The sequence below is a fragment of the Hylaeus volcanicus genome, chromosome 3 (assembly GCF_026283585.1).
Source record: "Hylaeus volcanicus isolate JK05 chromosome 3, UHH_iyHylVolc1.0_haploid, whole genome shotgun sequence".
Taxonomy (NCBI): domain Eukaryota; kingdom Metazoa; phylum Arthropoda; class Insecta; order Hymenoptera; family Colletidae; genus Hylaeus; species Hylaeus volcanicus.
Window position 1 is genome coordinate 12,927,455 of NC_071978.1, and position 17,748 is coordinate 12,945,202.

The following is a 17,748-nucleotide window of genomic DNA, read 5'->3' on the forward strand; positions in this document are numbered from 1 at the left end:
CTGAACTCATTGATATAGTTTTTTTTTAAATATTTCTAATATGTTTTTAAATTGTCAATATAAAACTACCATTTCCTTGTGTAACATATAATTGTATAAAATTTAGTACAATATTTAGTTGTTGCATGGTTTTTTTAATTTAGTACATAAGAGAGTGTAAAGCACAATTCAGTGTTCACGTATTTTTCTTTTTATCAAAACCATTATTTATTATTTTTATTTCAGCATGTTATTTTATTTCCTCTTCCTGTAGTATTTTGTAGTCAATCTTAGCGAAGAAAATTATTTCTTGATGCGTAGCTTTCGAGCTATTCATCAAATCATGCCATATATCGAGCATAACATGCCAGAACATAGTTTCGTTACTGTTCCCATAATAATGATATTTTACTGCTCAGTCTAAACAGACATGGGAAGGAAGGGATGACTAAATAGAGATAACAAGATTGTCTTCTTTTATGCTAAAAAGCAAAATTGAAGATGTGTTGATTAAACACATATCCTTTCCTTCTCTGTTGACAGACTAGTGTGGAGTGGGAGATTCAAAGAGATGGGAAGAGTGACGAAACTATGGATGTACAGAATATGATCCAAAATCAACCAGATTCCGCTGTGATACAAGTTTCTCGTGAATACAATATAATGGCTGGAGGTTCTCTGTCTGTCAATGTATCGGAGACTACACCTGAATATTATGGGAATTCTCTCGAATGTTCACAAAATCAATCCATACCTTTGAATTCATATTCGTATAAAAACAATGCTGTATTGAAACCACAACTCAAATCCCAGTCTGAGAGCACGAATATTAAAAGTTCCCAAATCGATGATAATATGCATGGGTCAAAAATAGTGAATCAACAACAGGGAATGTCAATAATACAATCAACTTTGTGCAATGTTTCGCAACGTTCTGTTCCTCAAGGTAGAAAGACTGGTAGATTCAGAGTCAGTTGGTTAGACATGTACTCTTGGCTTCAGTTTGACGAGAGATCGAACCTTATGTTCTGTAAATATTGTCGGAAGTGGAGTGATTCTATACCTGAAATACGTACTTCGTTTGCTGCAGGGAACGGTAATTTTAGACTCGAAATTGTGAATCACCATGATAAATGTAAGGCGCACAATTTGTGTGTCGCTAAAGAAAGCGAATAAAAACAGTCCTATACTTACATCACGGAAACTTACTAATTTTTAATTAATATTGCATACAAATCGCGGTTTGATATCAACTTCACTGAAAGTTTTAACGAGATTTTGTTTACTAAGAAATTATATTCAATGCAGAGAAGAATATATAAATATTTTTTACACTCAATTATTATAAGGTCAGGTATGCATGTGTATGTTCGTAATTACGGAAGATTGTGTACGTAATTTTCCAGTCATCCACATTTTTATAAAGTATGTATGTTTATTTACTGTATCTTGATAAGAGTATGCTTGTGCCACGCTAGTTTGGCAGCTCTGTTTGGTTTTGTTTTCCTTCTTATTCATACTTTGTTTTGTTTTTCTATTGATATAATACATAAATTTGACAGTTCGTAGGAGCATACAAAGCATATGCAATTCAATTCTTCCAATTAGGAACAGCCTGTTTAATCAGTACATTTTTTTAAAGAGTATGTGTACTTATCAAAGTTTTACACGTATGACGCGTAAACAAAAATTACGAATATAAAGGGTATGAAATGCTATATTAACAAAGATATTTAAAGATGTTTATTTTTAATGTTGAGTCAATATGTGACGAAGTTATTTATCAAAGTAATTGCGTGGACATATTATTTTATATACATGGTTTATGTGTATAAGCAATTAAATCTGTTGAAATTTATATCTATATCTCCTTGAACATTGATAGAAAGATATGGAATGCCAAAGCATGTGCATTTTTGAGGTGATGTGCTTCAAAAGTTTAATATTTTTATTACGATACATATCGATTCTGTTTTATAATATACCTATATGAACATTGAGCGAGTTACCTTAATCGCGTGTTACGAATTTTATTTTATTATCTGTATAAAATTTGTGTACCTCAAAATGTTTTCCAGCAATATAAATTTAATTCATGAGCGTCATAGTTTTTTTTTTTTTTTAATGGTATACGTTTCGAAAAACAAGGAGAAAATGGAATAACGTTTGGGAATCGATAAATTACTTTCTGATTGAAGTTTAATAAATAATGTTTCGATACATTCCAATTAATTTTAGTACGTTATGTCAGTGTTTCTCAAACTTCAGCCCTTCCCCTCGATAAAGGAAATTTTTCTCCTGTAATAAAATTATATTATTAATTTTTCTATATATGTGAAGTAGGGGATGCTTCCCGTTCAATTAACGCATCATTGCGAGCACATAACTAACCAGCTAACACAAAATAAAGACGCGACAGTAATCAAGAAGGAAATGTAACGATTAAGTGAAATCAGAGATGGGCCTGTAAAATTTTACAAATTCTTGCTCTATGGATAGCAGAAGACAATACTGTACCGTAAGAGTTGCAAAGCGAGTTAAACTCTGTTAAAAAGTTATTTACCTTATATTAATTACTCGAAATTGGAGTCCAAATAATACTCCCGTCCATCTCTGGATTAAAGCGTTATTTATCGCATTGTTATTCACAATTTCGCTCGTGTGGTGTGCAGGGACATCCAGTTGGGTTGCTAGGAGACGATGGGGGTGCCACGGCAGGCGCGCTTAGCGATGGCGTGTCAGGGATTGAATCGTCCGAACACCATAATCCCCCAGAAATGCTCGACGGACTTGATGGTAAGACCAACAAACATCTATCATTACAATCAAAATTCCATTTAGATTGCACGTGATTCCCGTTTGCCCGTCGACGCTCTCGAGCGTTCCTAACGCGCGCGGGATGCAACAAGTTAAACACATGCCTCCTCGCTTCGTCATCTGTTTCGTTCGGCGGCAGTCGCGGCCACCGACGCGTTTGTTTTCGGTAAATTCGCGGTGCACGGGAACCACGTGGCGTCTAAGAAATCGAGGGAGATGTGCATGCACGTTTGCAAGAATTTTTGCGCGTCGAGTCGTACATAGGCGTACGAAGCGAGCATCCCTCTATTTCCGAGTCTGGCAAGCGTAGTGAGTGGTAACTCTTTAGAACACGAACAATTTTCTTGTTGATGGATGTATCCTGTGTACGTGTACGTATATATTCGCGTGTACGGAGTGTACGCGTGTGTATACGTACGGGTATACGACACGATCGTATATATGTATATATATATGTATATACGTGTATATATGCATATGTATATATAGATATATATCCTTGGTGTTGTGGTGATGGTATCGTGCATTTGCTATGTCACTGTGGTAGTTACGAGTCCGTAAGTGTGTTAATAGGAGTATCTAACATTGAGAAAAAAAAGAAGGAAAGAGATATTTAAAAAAGAAAAAGGAACGTTGGTTTTGGGCCAAGTGGTATCGGCAAAGTGGATAGTACTTTTCGTTTGGTATCAAGCAAATGGACAGTACTCCTGTTTGTCTGTGAATTTTCTTTGAGATGGTGTGTGGTCGTTGATTGCGTACGTGGTCCCGTGTGTGTTGGCGTTTCTTTTTTTTTTTGTTTTTGTTTTATGCTACCTTATACATATACATACACATCGGTGGATCCGGTCGTATGCGTGGCAAGGATTAACGGAATAAATTTTCAGTGCGACGTGTCGGTGTGTGCGTGCGCGCGTGAATGCCGCTGCCTGTCCCTGGGAACATGTGTACATACGTGTGCCGGCATATGACCATAAATATAATTTGTAAACGAACCGTATATACGTGTATGCATACAGCGGTGGCTGGCTAGTTGGGGCTGTTACATTATTCAAAAAATAAACGTGATTTAATTCTTAGCAATTTGATTTTTTGTATGTCAGACTCGCGAGTCTATATTCGCTGGGAATCGTGTATGCTTTCTGTTTATAAATTGCAAGTAATTTGAACAATTGTATCTTGTCGTCGTGACGGTGGAGAAGTGTTCAAGTCGGGCAGAAATTAATGTGATTCGTTTTCGGAGCGAGAGTGTTACGGTGTTTCGTTTAAGATCCGCTGGACGACACTGCGATAGGGTCTTTATAGAAAATCGTGTCTTGGAAGAGTCTAAGAAGTAGTTTATTATAAGGGACGCTTTGGGGACACAATATAAATACAATTTCTATTTAGTTCACCGAGGAAATTTCACAGGATTTAAGAAACAATTTCATTTTTTAAACAAAGGGTTAAATGGAGGGTTAAAATTCAAAGTTTTCCCTTGTATCGCTAGATCCATGGCTTCAGGTATGAAGCAGGAACCAAGAATCCACTTCACAGAAGTTAGGGACCAGCAATGATCAAAAATTAATTCTTCTTATTTCTCGATACATTTATTTTATATGGAATGTCGTAAAAAATGTTTCGCACCGGCGAATAACTCTCACGTAATTATCCACCGTTACGACGTAACGAACTGTTGAAAGTATTTGTAATTCATAAGTGAAAAATACTGTTAAGTCGCGTTGCATAATTCTCGGCGCGTGTCACTGATGAGTCTAACACGTGAGATATTAAATTTGTGAAACGTCAGTCACGGTTGTTTCATAAAGTATGGCACGGTCTTAAGCAGCTGGCCGCCACCGTATGCGCGTGTATGTATGTATATAAACATTTATATATATATATATATACACACGGCCATATACACACACACATACATCACTACGGCGTGATTCTCTATGCATGCCTTTACACACTGTTTTCTCTGTCCTATTACAAATACCTATCGCCACGTCTCACATCACCGTAGCGATCTTAATCTTACATTCTCACGCGTCTCTCATGCGTTGTTTATTTTAAACCGCAATCGTACGAGTAAACGAAGATACGTTAGCAACAAAATGCAACGTGTCCGCGCGTTACGTAAAGCGATCGACGGAATCGGCCCCAGAGCAACGTCAATTCGGTAGGAAAAAGAGTCGATTGCGTAACGCGAGATCGTTTCTGACTTTGGTCGAGAGCGTCTCGAGTCCACCGTCGAGAAGCGTTGGGCAAAACGTAATCCATGGTTACGATTACCGAGTAATCGATAATCATGATCCACCGTTCACGAATAAATCGGACACGATTCGCTCTGGAAGATTACAATTCCACGATTTATGATTGCAGACTGCACGCCTAGACCGCGGGGGCGATCTGTGCTGAGTGAACATTTTGGAAATGTTTCAAGTTGCAGGAAAGAATATAGTAGTATAAACACGTGGTCAACCTTTCAACGAGGTTGTGAAATACAGTGATTTATATATTTGAGTAACAATTATAGATGAAAGAGTAATTCTATTCTCCACTTTGGCAAATTTATAATCGACTTTTACTCTTCAGCTTTTCCTTTCTTCTTGGCTCATTAGTCACGTATTATAGTTACTTAAATTTGGTACAACCCTTTCCAAGACCTCTTGAAGATTTAGCTTGCACATCCGCGCAATTTTGTATGCAACAGCTAAATGGCTCGCGTCTGAAATTTCCAAAACTTGAAGTTCAGCATTTGCCTCCGAGGCACGGTCGTGCAGCTTAACGATTACCGATCAATCTGGCGATAGACAGAAGTGATCGCGAAGTAATCGTTGCCCAACTCTGACGTCACGGTCCCGGCTGAACAAGGATTTTGTTGCTAACGCGTGCGACGGTCCATTTACCTTCTCGAGCTTGTTTGGCGCTTGATCTCGCAGAAAATCGACGTCGTCGTCATCGTTCACGATCCGTTAACTTGTCGCTCGTCGGCGACGAAGAACGTAAAGTCTGATTCCAGCGAAGTCGCTGCGCAGACCTCGACGTATCCTTCGCGCGTAACTCCGCGAAGCAAGTCGAGACGAAGTACAGTGGGCAGAATTTGTTGATAAACTCGAATATCGTTTGTTCACTCCGAGCACGAGAGCGTTCTCGTCTGGAGAGTATCCACCGTCAGCAGTTCTCTTCGCCCAGGGTTCTCTTCCGCTTGCGTTGATCCTTTAACGAACTTTGCGTACAGTTTCTTTCGTGTTTTTATTTCATCCGCCGAAAACCCTCTCCCCAAAACCTTTCATATTTTATTTTATTCACGTATTTCCTTCAATTTATTCTGTTTCAGTTGTGTGACGACGTGTTGTGCTAGCTTTGCGTTTATTGTAACTCTTTGACAATGATAAGACCAGTAGGTGTGCGCTTTTCAATTTTTATTTTATTTTTTTCCTTTACGTGATTTGACATGATTATCTTTGCTACGAGTAGGCATCTATAGAGATACTATATTGTATACTGTATAGACACATAGATATTATTACGAGTGTGGTGTTTCTCAGTCTATGCCTTCGTGACTTTCCATTGGAGAACGTGATTTCGTCGGCGATGGGAACGTTGCGAGTGTTCCCCCACAGTTTCGAGATCGAATTTTTGACTCCTCGTTACTTTAATGAAAAATTGTACAAATTTTACCGTTTGCGTCGATACTTTTACACTTAACCCTTTGTTGTCCTATGTCGAGCGAGACTCGATAGAACTGTACTGAAATCAGAAAATCTGGACTGCGAAGGGTTAACTGTCGTTTTTATTCAGAAAGAGTACACAACTTGGCAGAAGATTATTTACATATACAAATTCTTTGATTAAATAACAAGGAGTCGCCTTATAGTCTCGCAGGGGGTGCATCAGGCAAGGAAAAATTCGATGATGGAATCAGGGGTGCACTTTTGGGATGTTCCCCTCGCGGGAGGATACTCTTCTGCAATTCTTTGACTTGACGTAGAAGTGTGACTTTATGAGAGGTGTTTTTCACACGTTTCTTACTATATATCTTATCGTGAATCTAGTAGAGATTGTCGGTATGTCGCAGTGACCTTAACCAACTTATTGAAACGGGATCTTGTATTCCAGGAACAGCAGGGACTTGCAAAAAAGAGAAGGATATAAGTAAAGACGGTCAGAATAAGTTAGAACAGTCGAACTCTGTCGGTGCAGAGAGTTGTAAGCTCTGCGGTAAGAGCGTAGCGAACATAAAAAAGCACATGAAATCGCATTTCCCCGATAAGTATCAGTGCCAAATATGCATGATATCGTTAACGAGATCGGACAATCTGAAAAGGCATATTAAGTTGAAGCACGGAATACGAGAGGGATCGTTGATATCGCCGTTCATGCGCTTAGAGCACAAGCACTTTTTAGCAAAATCGGAACCAGCTTACCTCACTTAGAATTTCCCGTACGCGCGCGAACGACCGATTGGTCCATTCGTACGTGGAAACACTGAGAGGGAGAGCGGACGCATACGTGGACGTGGAAAAAACGAGGAAGCTGAGCCCGTGATTATCTCGGTCCAGGATTCGTTGCTCACGCGTCCCCGTGTAAATCTCGGGGACGTGCGATTAGTATTAATCAACTTCTTCGTCGAGAATGTTTTGTGTGTAACTCGGCCATACTTCATTACTTTTAACCGAGCGTCAAACTAATTTTCGCTCGCAAACTACTTTTAATCGTGTTTCGTTTTTTTTTCCGTTTAAATTATTCCCCATTACGAAAATCTAAGCTTATTTATTGTCGTCTAGTTTCTAATTAATTTAAGAGTATTACTCGATTAAGTCGTTCGGGCCCGTCTCGCCTCGACAGAGGGGAGACTTTAAGGTCCATTTCGTAGAATCGTTTGCTTAGAGATCTCACAGTCGGAGTCATTTTCGAGTACAAATATGAGAGTCTGATATATATATCGTGTGTTCACGTGGACTACCTCCCTGCCGCGTTGCCTATCTGTAAAATAAGTATTTTTCTATGGGGGATCTGTGCACAAATTTGGCCTATTTTTTTTATAGTCTTTTGCCTTGGAAAGAACGGGGCCTTGGGAATGTTCTCCACTCTCTGTTTTCTCTGTAGTATTCCTTTTGGTAATCAATTCAACTTACACGGCACAAATGTATCTACGAATTCCATGATTGTTTAAATCTTGAATATTCGTATCTGTTAATCCGTATCCTCAATCTTTAACCTGAAACATTCCCAGCGATAAATTATAGCAGAAAGAAAGAGAGAGTAACGCAAGACCAAGGAATTATTCGTTTCGGGGCAAAACGCTAGCCAAAATAAATCGGCACGAATTTATGCATGAGCCCAATATATATCCTTCTTTGTCTCCCTTGAGCAAGCAAAGTACGGTTTCCAAGTGTTTGCGCGTCTGAACGGAAACGGTTTCTCCGAGAATCATCCCCAGACATTCTTCCGTACGCGACGCATGGGACTGAGTTTTACCTGCGCATCCCCCACGGAGCACAGACGTTCATTTCTGCCACGGAATTTCGTCGGCAAGAAAGCTCGAGATATTGCCTTTGATTAGATTTGCATAAGAGAGATACTTCGGACGGCCGAACGCCTCTTGCGACGCGCTTTTCTTCAGCGAGGATGATTTCCAACCGGCTGGAAATTCGCGAGAATTGCCAGCGCTGAGTTCTAACGCGCGGAACGGTTCTCCGGGGTGAAATAAATCAGCTACAACTTTTTAACTAAACGATTTCATTAAACGCTGTTCGAGTTGGTAGACTTTAACCGAAGACTTTTAATTAGAGGGTGACCACAGTGCGTAAGTGTCGTCGAGGCTTCATAATTCGTTGTGTTTACTTTGGAATTCTATTAACTCGAGATATCGACTGTTTAATCAAATTAAAAAGAGTTTATTGGTAATTGAAAAAAGACAAATTGGGAATTTGACAAGGGTACCAAGGGTTAAACATGAGACGTCTGAGGAGAAATAAAAGACTTTTGAAGTTGGTTAGTTTTGAGTCAACTTTCTGAAAAATAATTATAGTTTGTAGTACACTGAATGATTATGGAATTAGTCACAGTCTTCTCGAGATCCAGAATCTAGGACATTCAAGTTCTATTGTCTATCGTACAAAGTTTCAAAAGGAGTAGCTCTACAAGAAACATCTTGGTGAAATCATTTCGTTAAAAAAATTGGAAGAACGTTGTATTCCATGGGAAAGCCCTGACGCGTTAGACAGCAATATGGCGTCACGAAGCTAGGGTATTTCGTCCAGTTCCATGCACGGGTGCGTACCGTTGGTTGTAATTTCGTAACGCCAGTCTTGTTCCGCAGGTGGAGGAGATCAGTATTAAGTAACTATTTATATCCATATTTATAGATATCCTATATTATATTATATTAATATTTATATCGTAGGTTGTGAAAGACGTCGAAGACTGAGTATAAAAACTGATTCTCGTGGGCCGGCGTGGCTCGAAAATAGTCATGACGAACTAGTCTCTGAGGCCCGAAGGCTGTTGCAAGAACAGACTTTTCATAGAGGGGTTTTGTTTAATGGTGCCTTTCCCTTTTAAGTACAATACTCGACTACTCAATAATCGATAACGATATGTATACATAAAATACGATAAATAACTACAACGCCGTCGCGTGGAAACGTTTTTAACCCCCGTGTCGACGGTCTCTTCTATCGACGAGTGCATGAAAATATCATCCGTAATCGCGCATCGATCTTTCTGGCCGTACGAGCCACAAACGGGGCGCATCGTCGCGTCGCTTCCCCTATACGTGTTAACCACCCCTTATCCACAGCGAATCCACGATCGTAAGCGTGAAAAAAAAAGAAAAGAAAAAAGAAAAGCTGAGCTCGATTGGTAAACTAAGGAGCCGATCACCACCGATCGAATCGTCATCGTCGATGGCCGTTTTTCACGCACGAATTTTCTCTATTTCCAGATACGACACTTTTAACTCCTCAGGGCACTGAGTGCGCGCCGATTACGTACATTGAGAAAGTTAATCTGTCGGACTTTTTCGAAAAGCTGCCGTACACTTACACTAGCAAATGCAAACTATGCGGCCGGGTCGTGTCGAATCTAAAGAATCATTACTTGACCCACAATCCAGGGAATTACGTCTGCCCTCTGTGCGGGTGCCGCAGGACCCGGCTGGATAACTTGAAGGGTCACATAAAACAGAAACACCCCGAGATACAAATACTGAACAAGTCCAGTGGCACCGGGCTAACTTGAACACGGAGTCTCTGCCGTGTCACGCTATTTTTTTCTCTCCCTTTGGTCCAGAAGCTTTTCTGAAAATTCGCGGGGGCATTCGCTGAAACGAGTGAAGGGTGACGCGCGCCTGCCACCGAGCCTGTTTGCTCCTGTTCCTGTGTTCCGCCAGGCACGAAGCTAGTATTTTTATTTCTCGTGAAATTGGTCCAAGCTTGTAAGTGCACGTACTACCGTAAAGGTATTTCGCTATCGAAGACCCGTGCATTTATAACGAACGCAATACAATAACCACCTCCTTCAATGTTTCGGTTGCAGGTTTCAATTCTTCTTAAAAATAATTGAAATTCCTGAGAAAGTAACGTAGCTTGTGTATTATTAGAACTACGGTGATAAGGATAAGAGAAGGACACTTTGAATAGAAGCAAACCGCAGCGTCGAGGTGGTAAATAGGTCTTCGTTCTTCATTTATTCCAGCGAGTGCTAAACATCCGTAAATTCTCGAAAGGTTTTAACCTTTTACTTTTAACCACTGGTATAAATGTCGGGGATCGTTTACTTCCCATTTTCTTCGCGTCTCGTCGCTCAGGGTCGACAATCGTTTCGTGGGATCCTTTTCCATCGACGAACGTTCACGGTCGCTTGACGTTATCGCGGAATATCTGTAAAATCGTAGGCGCGTAAAGCGTTCGGGGTTACGACACTTTCCGAACGTGCGATGCTAGTCACGAAAGATGGTCGCGGTTACAAAGCTTTACGTGTCGCGTCGGTTCGCAATTTTGTACTTACCAAGACCGGACGGAGCGCGAAAATTGCGAGCATCGCTCGCAAACAATGTGCGCCGTTCGTATCGATTTCTCCTTGTGCATTTATGGATAAGCGGATTTCGCGACTGACGTACGCGCAAGAGACGCCAATTGCGCACTTGAACTGGTCCGAAAATTAGGAATGAATCGTAGCTGATGCGAGGAGTTGGAAAGATCGCCCCTGAGGTGTTTACTCGCCCATAGCAATGCTATTAAAACGATTAAAAGAGTTTTAATTTGGTTCATAGCTTTTGAGAATTGTATTTTGGCTATTTTCAGTGGATATCAATGGCTAATAGAATGATAGTGTTCTAGAAATGTTAGGTATGAATTAATCCGGGAAATTTCCATGCCCCCATAAAAAGCTTACGCCACTATTTAAGACTTCAAATCACTCGGCCGCCGCAGCAGCGCCGCTCGAGTTGACAGTTCAAATCGGGCGCCGCATCGGCGCCCCCCGAGTGCAAAGGGTTAAACCTAAACAAACGTTATTGTTGATCGAGTTACTGCAACACGTTAAGATGCGACTGAGAGTCACCTTTCGTGCGCAAAGGGTTAATAAAAATGTTCCTTGCGATCCAAAGCTCCGAGATACAAGCAGATAAGTGTTAGCATAGAAACCTGGACTGCTCCTATCTCGAAAACCAAGTTTTAGATCGAAAAACCGAAGAGGACTCTCTCTGTTCATCGAAGATGACCAATCTACTATGCTCGAAAGCTACTAGCCTGGTTCAGACGCGATAGCGACGCTATTTGCGTTAAACTCTGATCACTGAATCCGAATTTCCACTTAGGGGCGTTCCCAGCAGCTCTCGAAGGAAAAGTCGTTCACGTAAACGATACAACTCGCGTGTCTGTTTCACCTGCGCTTTAACTATCGACCGTTCTTCGCGGCATCTTGATTAATTTCATGAATTTCCCACGACACTAAGGAAGGAATCTCCCGGCGTCTCCGGGCGTCGGCGTCGTCGGATGGGACACGCTGTCACATCTCGAGCTACTTCGTGTCCGCCGACCTTTAACGGCGCCAGAGAATCGGTGGGTTCGTGCATTAGTAGACTCGTAACGCTGGAGAGACTGCAAATGGAAATTAACGTTACGCGACTTTCTCCTGGTCTTGGTCAAAGGGCGTTTCACGGTTAACGATAAAAAGCGTTTCACCGTTTTGAGTTCGTCCGTGACGACACGGGCCATCGGTTCGGCAGCCGTTGCATTTAATTACGCCGCCCTCCCTTCATTAGCGTAATTATTCTTTTTGTCGCGCGTCTTGCGCTTCCACCCCCGTCCTCGTGGGGGGTCGATCGATTTCCTTCGAGAGAGCCATCGTTGCTCCTTTCTATTTTTCTCACGCCGTTGGTTGAGCTGGTTGGGTATGCCCGGTGAGCCACTTTAAGTTACCGCTTTAAATATCATCTTCATTTTTCTTATTGTCGGGAAAATGCCGCCAGGTACAATATTGTCCTTTCGTTAAATTGCCAGTCTTTTTTACGACGTGTTTTCATTTTTTCCGTTGGTATCTCTCTCTAATGAAACTTGTTACCGTCTTTCCGAGGGATTTGTGGTCGACGCGGCGGGGAACTTGGGGTACGTCTGGAGATAATCTTGAACAGGAATCATTCTATTAGAGAAAAAGAGAACAGATTTCATCTCTGGAGTATCTCGAGGGTCCATGGTCTCTGTCACGCGCGATTAACCTTCCACTTTCCGGGACACTGTTCCAAAGTTTGATCGAACGTTCTACGAGCGTTTTGCATTTTCCTCCCGTATAAAACGTCTTTCCCTTAAGCTTTGAAGCGAGAAAGTTCTACGAGGTGCTAGCTCGCAGTGACACCCGCTACACCTATAATGTAGAGTGCTCGGATCCTCATTAAATTTCGATTCCAATAACGCCAAGTACTTCTGTCCCGTTCGGAGCTATTCTATTTAGAAGCAATCGTTACGACAAGGCAGTCTATTTTCCTGGGTGCGACGGGTTGTTGCGATCGATCTTCCATAATGATAATTGATTTCGCCCAGGCTTCGCGAAACACCGTTCCGAATTCACCGACAACAGAATTGCGAACCCGTCATTTAAGCGCGAAGCGTTCTCCAATTTCAATGCCCATTCCGTTTGTACAGGGTATCAACGGACCAACTAATATAATCCCCTTGTAAAACAATTCTCCCTTCGGAACGATTATTTTTACGCGAGTTATCGAATTTTTCCATTGTTTCTTTCCTCAAGAATTGTTAGGTGAAAATAAAAATTTGTAGATCCACCTTGTAAATCGAGTCTCGTTGGCTTGCTCGTCCTTTCACTCTCACTCTACCCCATTCGTTTTACTCGTGGAATTCCAGCTCGAGTCAAAAATCGCCACTTACCCTGCTTTCGAGTTAACCGAGGGTCCCGAAGTTTCGCCACTCAAAACTGAAAATAACCTCTAACCGAGCACTTGTCCGTCGAATCGATTAGCGTGCGAAATTATGCAAACCATTCGCCCTCTGCGTCGATACTTTTCTTTCGAACGTCGTCCACGTTTTCATCCTGGCGAACACCTTTTGTTCCGCTTCCCGTCGATACAATTACTTCCGCCTGGAAAATCACTTCTTCGGTTTCCATCGCGTAACCATCGATCTCGAACAAAGCGGCTTCGAGGACGAAACAGCGTATTATGGTTCTCCACGCTTCGCGAGGCTATCGGTTGTTTAATATTCTCGGGGTGGCAGTTGAAGAGGGGCTGGAGAGACTTGTCGGGGGTTGGGACGAAAGGGGTAGTAGACCAAGAAACTCCTGTTCGAGAGGGGTGGTCCTTTTCGCGATAAGCTTCTTAAAGGCATATCTTCTCGCCCTTATTACAGGGCCGAGGTTCGCGGATGAATGGCCGTAGCAGGAGTTGACTGGGTTGCTCAATAAGAGGATCACCGAGCAGAGGTGTAGCCACTGCAAAGAGTTTCGTTTTCCCGAGCACGCGACAAGAGGCTTTCATTTTTCCGTTCTCGATCGAAACACCGCTTTAGCTTAGCCGACGACGGAGACGTTCCCGGATTGTTTCTCGAAGTTGTCTGCCAAAGGCTACCTCGGGAGAGCTCGTCAGAACTTGCCTCAATTCCGCGAGGCGTTCCTTCGAAATCGCGCCAAGGAAGACAGGATATCTGGGGACAATTGAGACATTTGTTATGGCAGTGACGTGACGCTAAATAGGCAGTGGTGGTTCTTGATCGAAGCTGCACCGCTTTGAAGTTCGGTCACCTGACTATCTTAGAAGAACGAGACTGCTCAGCATCGCTTAAGCAGGAGTATACCGCATCTTCTCTGACAGTTCCTCACTGAATGAACTTCAAAGTGGTACAGACTCTCCGTTGCCTATCTAATTAAATCCACGAATATTACTGTTCTTATAACGCTATATACGGTCAATACCCCATAAATACTCGGATCCTCTATGCCTATTGAAGAAGTTTCACTAAATTAAATAATAGTCTTGATATTATCAAATGAATTTTTCATTATAAATATACATATACATATATGAACGAGCTTATATATGTACATATTTATATTAGGTAGACTGGAAAGTAATGTCGTTTCTTTTACATTAAATTCAAACAAATTTTTGATAAATTTCTATTTTTAATTAATTATGTATTATTAATTATGTATTAATTATTTTCAATGCCAGATCGATAAAAATCAATGACCTGATGAGTGATAGACAAGTATTTAAAATTGCAAAAACGACATTACTTTCCAGTCCACCTAATACATACATCGACATATGTATAGAAACATACACTTGGAAACATCAAACCTACCATTTAACCCTTTATTTACTTATAAGTCCCGTCAATGTTCTCGTGGTACTGTATTAATTAAACGCTTTGACCTATTAAACCTATTGTAACTTTCAAGTCCACTTTTATGAAATTCGTGTTTAATTGTTGGATAGCAACACAAGCTTTTTTCTTTGGAAGCTCGGTAGAAATAACTCTATAAAATAAAAGATATAAAACCAAGATGGACGCCTAGATTTCAAAAACTTTTGAGAAATTCAGTAAATAAATTTAAACAAATTTCTTCAATAGACATAAAGGGTACGAATATTTATAGCTCTGCCTGTATAATAACAGCACGATTGAATTTGTTCTTTCTTGGTCGCACAATAGAACACAACAGCCTTACAGACTCCGTCATTATTTAGAGCGAATAGTAATTAATTCATGAACGTACAAATAATCAACGTACAATTTCAGTTCAAGAGCCTTACAGGCTATATTTAGAGTAAATAGTAATTAATTCATCAATATACAAATAATCACGTTAAAATTTCTCTTTCGAAGCAGAAACAAAAATCATGTAGCATCTAATAAATGCACTCGCCATTAATATTCGAAAGCATAGTCCACACCAAATACTTCACACATCAAATATAATAAATGCATTCCATGCCACTGTTACAACAAACGACTCAATTGAAGTTCGCTGCGTCTGCATCCAACAGTTCGCTGTTCATCTGTAACAGGAGCCGCGTGTAACGTTTCGCGTGCGCGACAGACGGTCCCGGTTCGAGTGTTTGCTTTTTCTACAATTTTTGTTGTGTTATGAACAACACTCGGGATAGCTCGACGACCGAGTTTCGTGTACGCAAGTCCTCGAGATCCTCTCGTGAAAATTATTCGCCGCGGCTGCGGCGCGTACATCGCGAGGATATTTTCGCCGAGCGGGAAAACTTTCCTGAACTTCGCCGACTGCGAGCACATACGTTCCCCGAGCGACGTGCCTCAAGTATGGTGTTTTTGCGATCTGTAGTTTCGGATGTTAACGATTAGGATCGTTCCAATTATGCTAGGTTCTTCAGCATCGATCCCCGTTTTTTTTTCGATGGAGCTATAAAAATTGGAGCCTACGAGAAAGAGAACTAAATTCCGTTTAATCGAAAGAGAAGAAAGTTTGGAGTTGGAAATGGAAGACACACGACTTGTTATTCGCTACTCTTCGAGTACAAAATTTATCTAGAATTCTAGAACGAAGTATTTTCATATACACTGAGAAATTGAAACTCCAGTGGAAGTAAACTTTCCAAAGATTCCATGGCAAACAATTTCGCGTCGAAAAATTCGTTCGTTAAGCGCAAACTAAATTGCTGTGTCCGCAAGAAGCTGACACCTTTCCGTGTTCAGCGTTTAAACGCGCGTGCCTGCTTTATTCCAGTTTTCCGCGCCGCGTTCCCTTGTTCTCGATAATAATTTAACCAGACTTAATACAGCATTTAATGATTGCTAATCTCTTTAGAATTCCCCGCGTCATTTGAATCTCGAATTATTTAAATGGCTGGTATTACCCTTACGCCCAGGGGATTCGGATTCCACGGTTTGCGCAAACTGAATGTTTGCACACTAAAACGTTCAGATAATATGAAATTCAGATTTAAACGCACAATTCACCTCCGCTGAGAAACGCTTGTCTTATTCGGTTCCGCCGTTACGGGCGTGTTCGTGTTCAGCATAGGTTAGTGTCGTACTAGCTGTCCGATGGAACAGATGGTCCACTCCGAGAGGATGATTCTTCGTAAAAAAAAGGAAAAAGAAAAAAAAAGTAGCAGCGAATGTACAGTGAATTTTTCCCGTGCGAAGTTTCGTCTTGGGAAAACAACGCGAGATTTATTCGAGTTTCCTGGACTTATCCGCGCGAAGGAAACGCAAATTTGTTTAAAGTTCTACTCAAATTTGTAGAATTACAAGGATAGCGTTAAAAATAGATGGAAAGGAGAAATAATTATTCTTTTAAGAACGAAGCACGATAAAAGTTTTCTCTGTTTTTCTTTTTTACATATTTCTGAACGAAGAGTCATCAGTATTTGTTACGAGCGGCGTTGTCCGTTATAATCTTTGAATTTTTCTCTTTCATTTCGTGCCCGTGCTGTTTACGTTTGTGCCAACGCCATCGTTCTTCTCATCCGGGTGTGGTTGCGCGATCAATCAACGTTAGTTATTGGTTCTAGGCAGCCCGACGTTCCTTTGACACGGGCGAAATGATACGTTATACCCGACACCAACTTTTGCAAGTACCACGCAAATTTATAGGTTCCAGGCATGAGAAGGTGGAATTATATTTAGCATATCGCCATTCATTTTCGCGCAAATTCTGAACGGAACTGCAGCGATGTATTTTCGGCCTATTAAAAAATAATAGACTACCAGAAAGCACTCGAACGAATAGAAACGTCTAAATTTACTTCGGTCGGCCCGTTCGACCCTTCCATTTTCCGTGACTCTCGATAGTTCGAGGACTTCCTAGTTGGTGACTTCTCTGTCGTCGAAAATGCTATAATTTTAATCATTTCTGCGAGGTAACCGACGTTGCGATAGGTTGTTCTATAGAAACAAACTACTCGAAAATGTGCGATACATTTTTTTTTTATGAGAGCTTTCGTTTCATATTAAAAAGAATTCAATATTTTGTACATTCGTCTTCGGATTAGGCTTCTCAATTTCATTTACATTCTGTACAGTTTCACCTTGGATAACGTTCTATCAATAGAATCTAATCTCTGAAAATCCCAGCAGACCCGCGAATCAAGCGGTAACTTCTCGTTACTTTTCTCAAATAAACGAACCAAGGGATGTTTTCTGGGGCACGCGCTAACGTTTAGCCGCGTATGTACGTTCGAATCTCACCGACCCGTCAATGCAGCGTATCACCTGGCTGCGAGCGAGGGGAAAACATCCGGAGGGTCAGTGCTCGTCGTCGCAGAATCGTCGAGAGGGAAAACTAGCGTCCCGAAACAGCTTCCATGTATGACAGTTGCACGGTTGTTTCATTGAATACACACCCATACGGCTGCGTTTCTCCCCAGCGTGCATCGGGAAGCCAAACAGATCCAGAGGCGCGGGAATGAAAGAGTGAGAGAGAAAGAGAGAGAGAGAGAGAGAGAGAGAGAGAGAGAGAGAGAGAGAGAGA

At 41.3% G+C, this 17,748-nt stretch overlaps 1 protein-coding gene across 15 annotated transcripts in view; it reads left to right on the forward strand.

The window, feature by feature from the left end:
- Positions 1-17,748, forward strand: part of LOC128873918 (sex determination protein fruitless) — a 70,422-nt gene that overhangs the window by 6,894 nt on the left and 45,780 nt on the right. For 7 of the 15 annotated variants that reach the window (XM_054117935.1, XM_054117936.1, XM_054117930.1 and 4 more), the window contains exon 4: positions 2,652-2,775. In XM_054117935.1, the coding sequence (XP_053973910.1) occupies positions 2,652-2,775 (124 nt within the window). The other 8 variants (XM_054117929.1, XM_054117927.1, XM_054117928.1 and 5 more) reach the window with 6 other exon arrangements.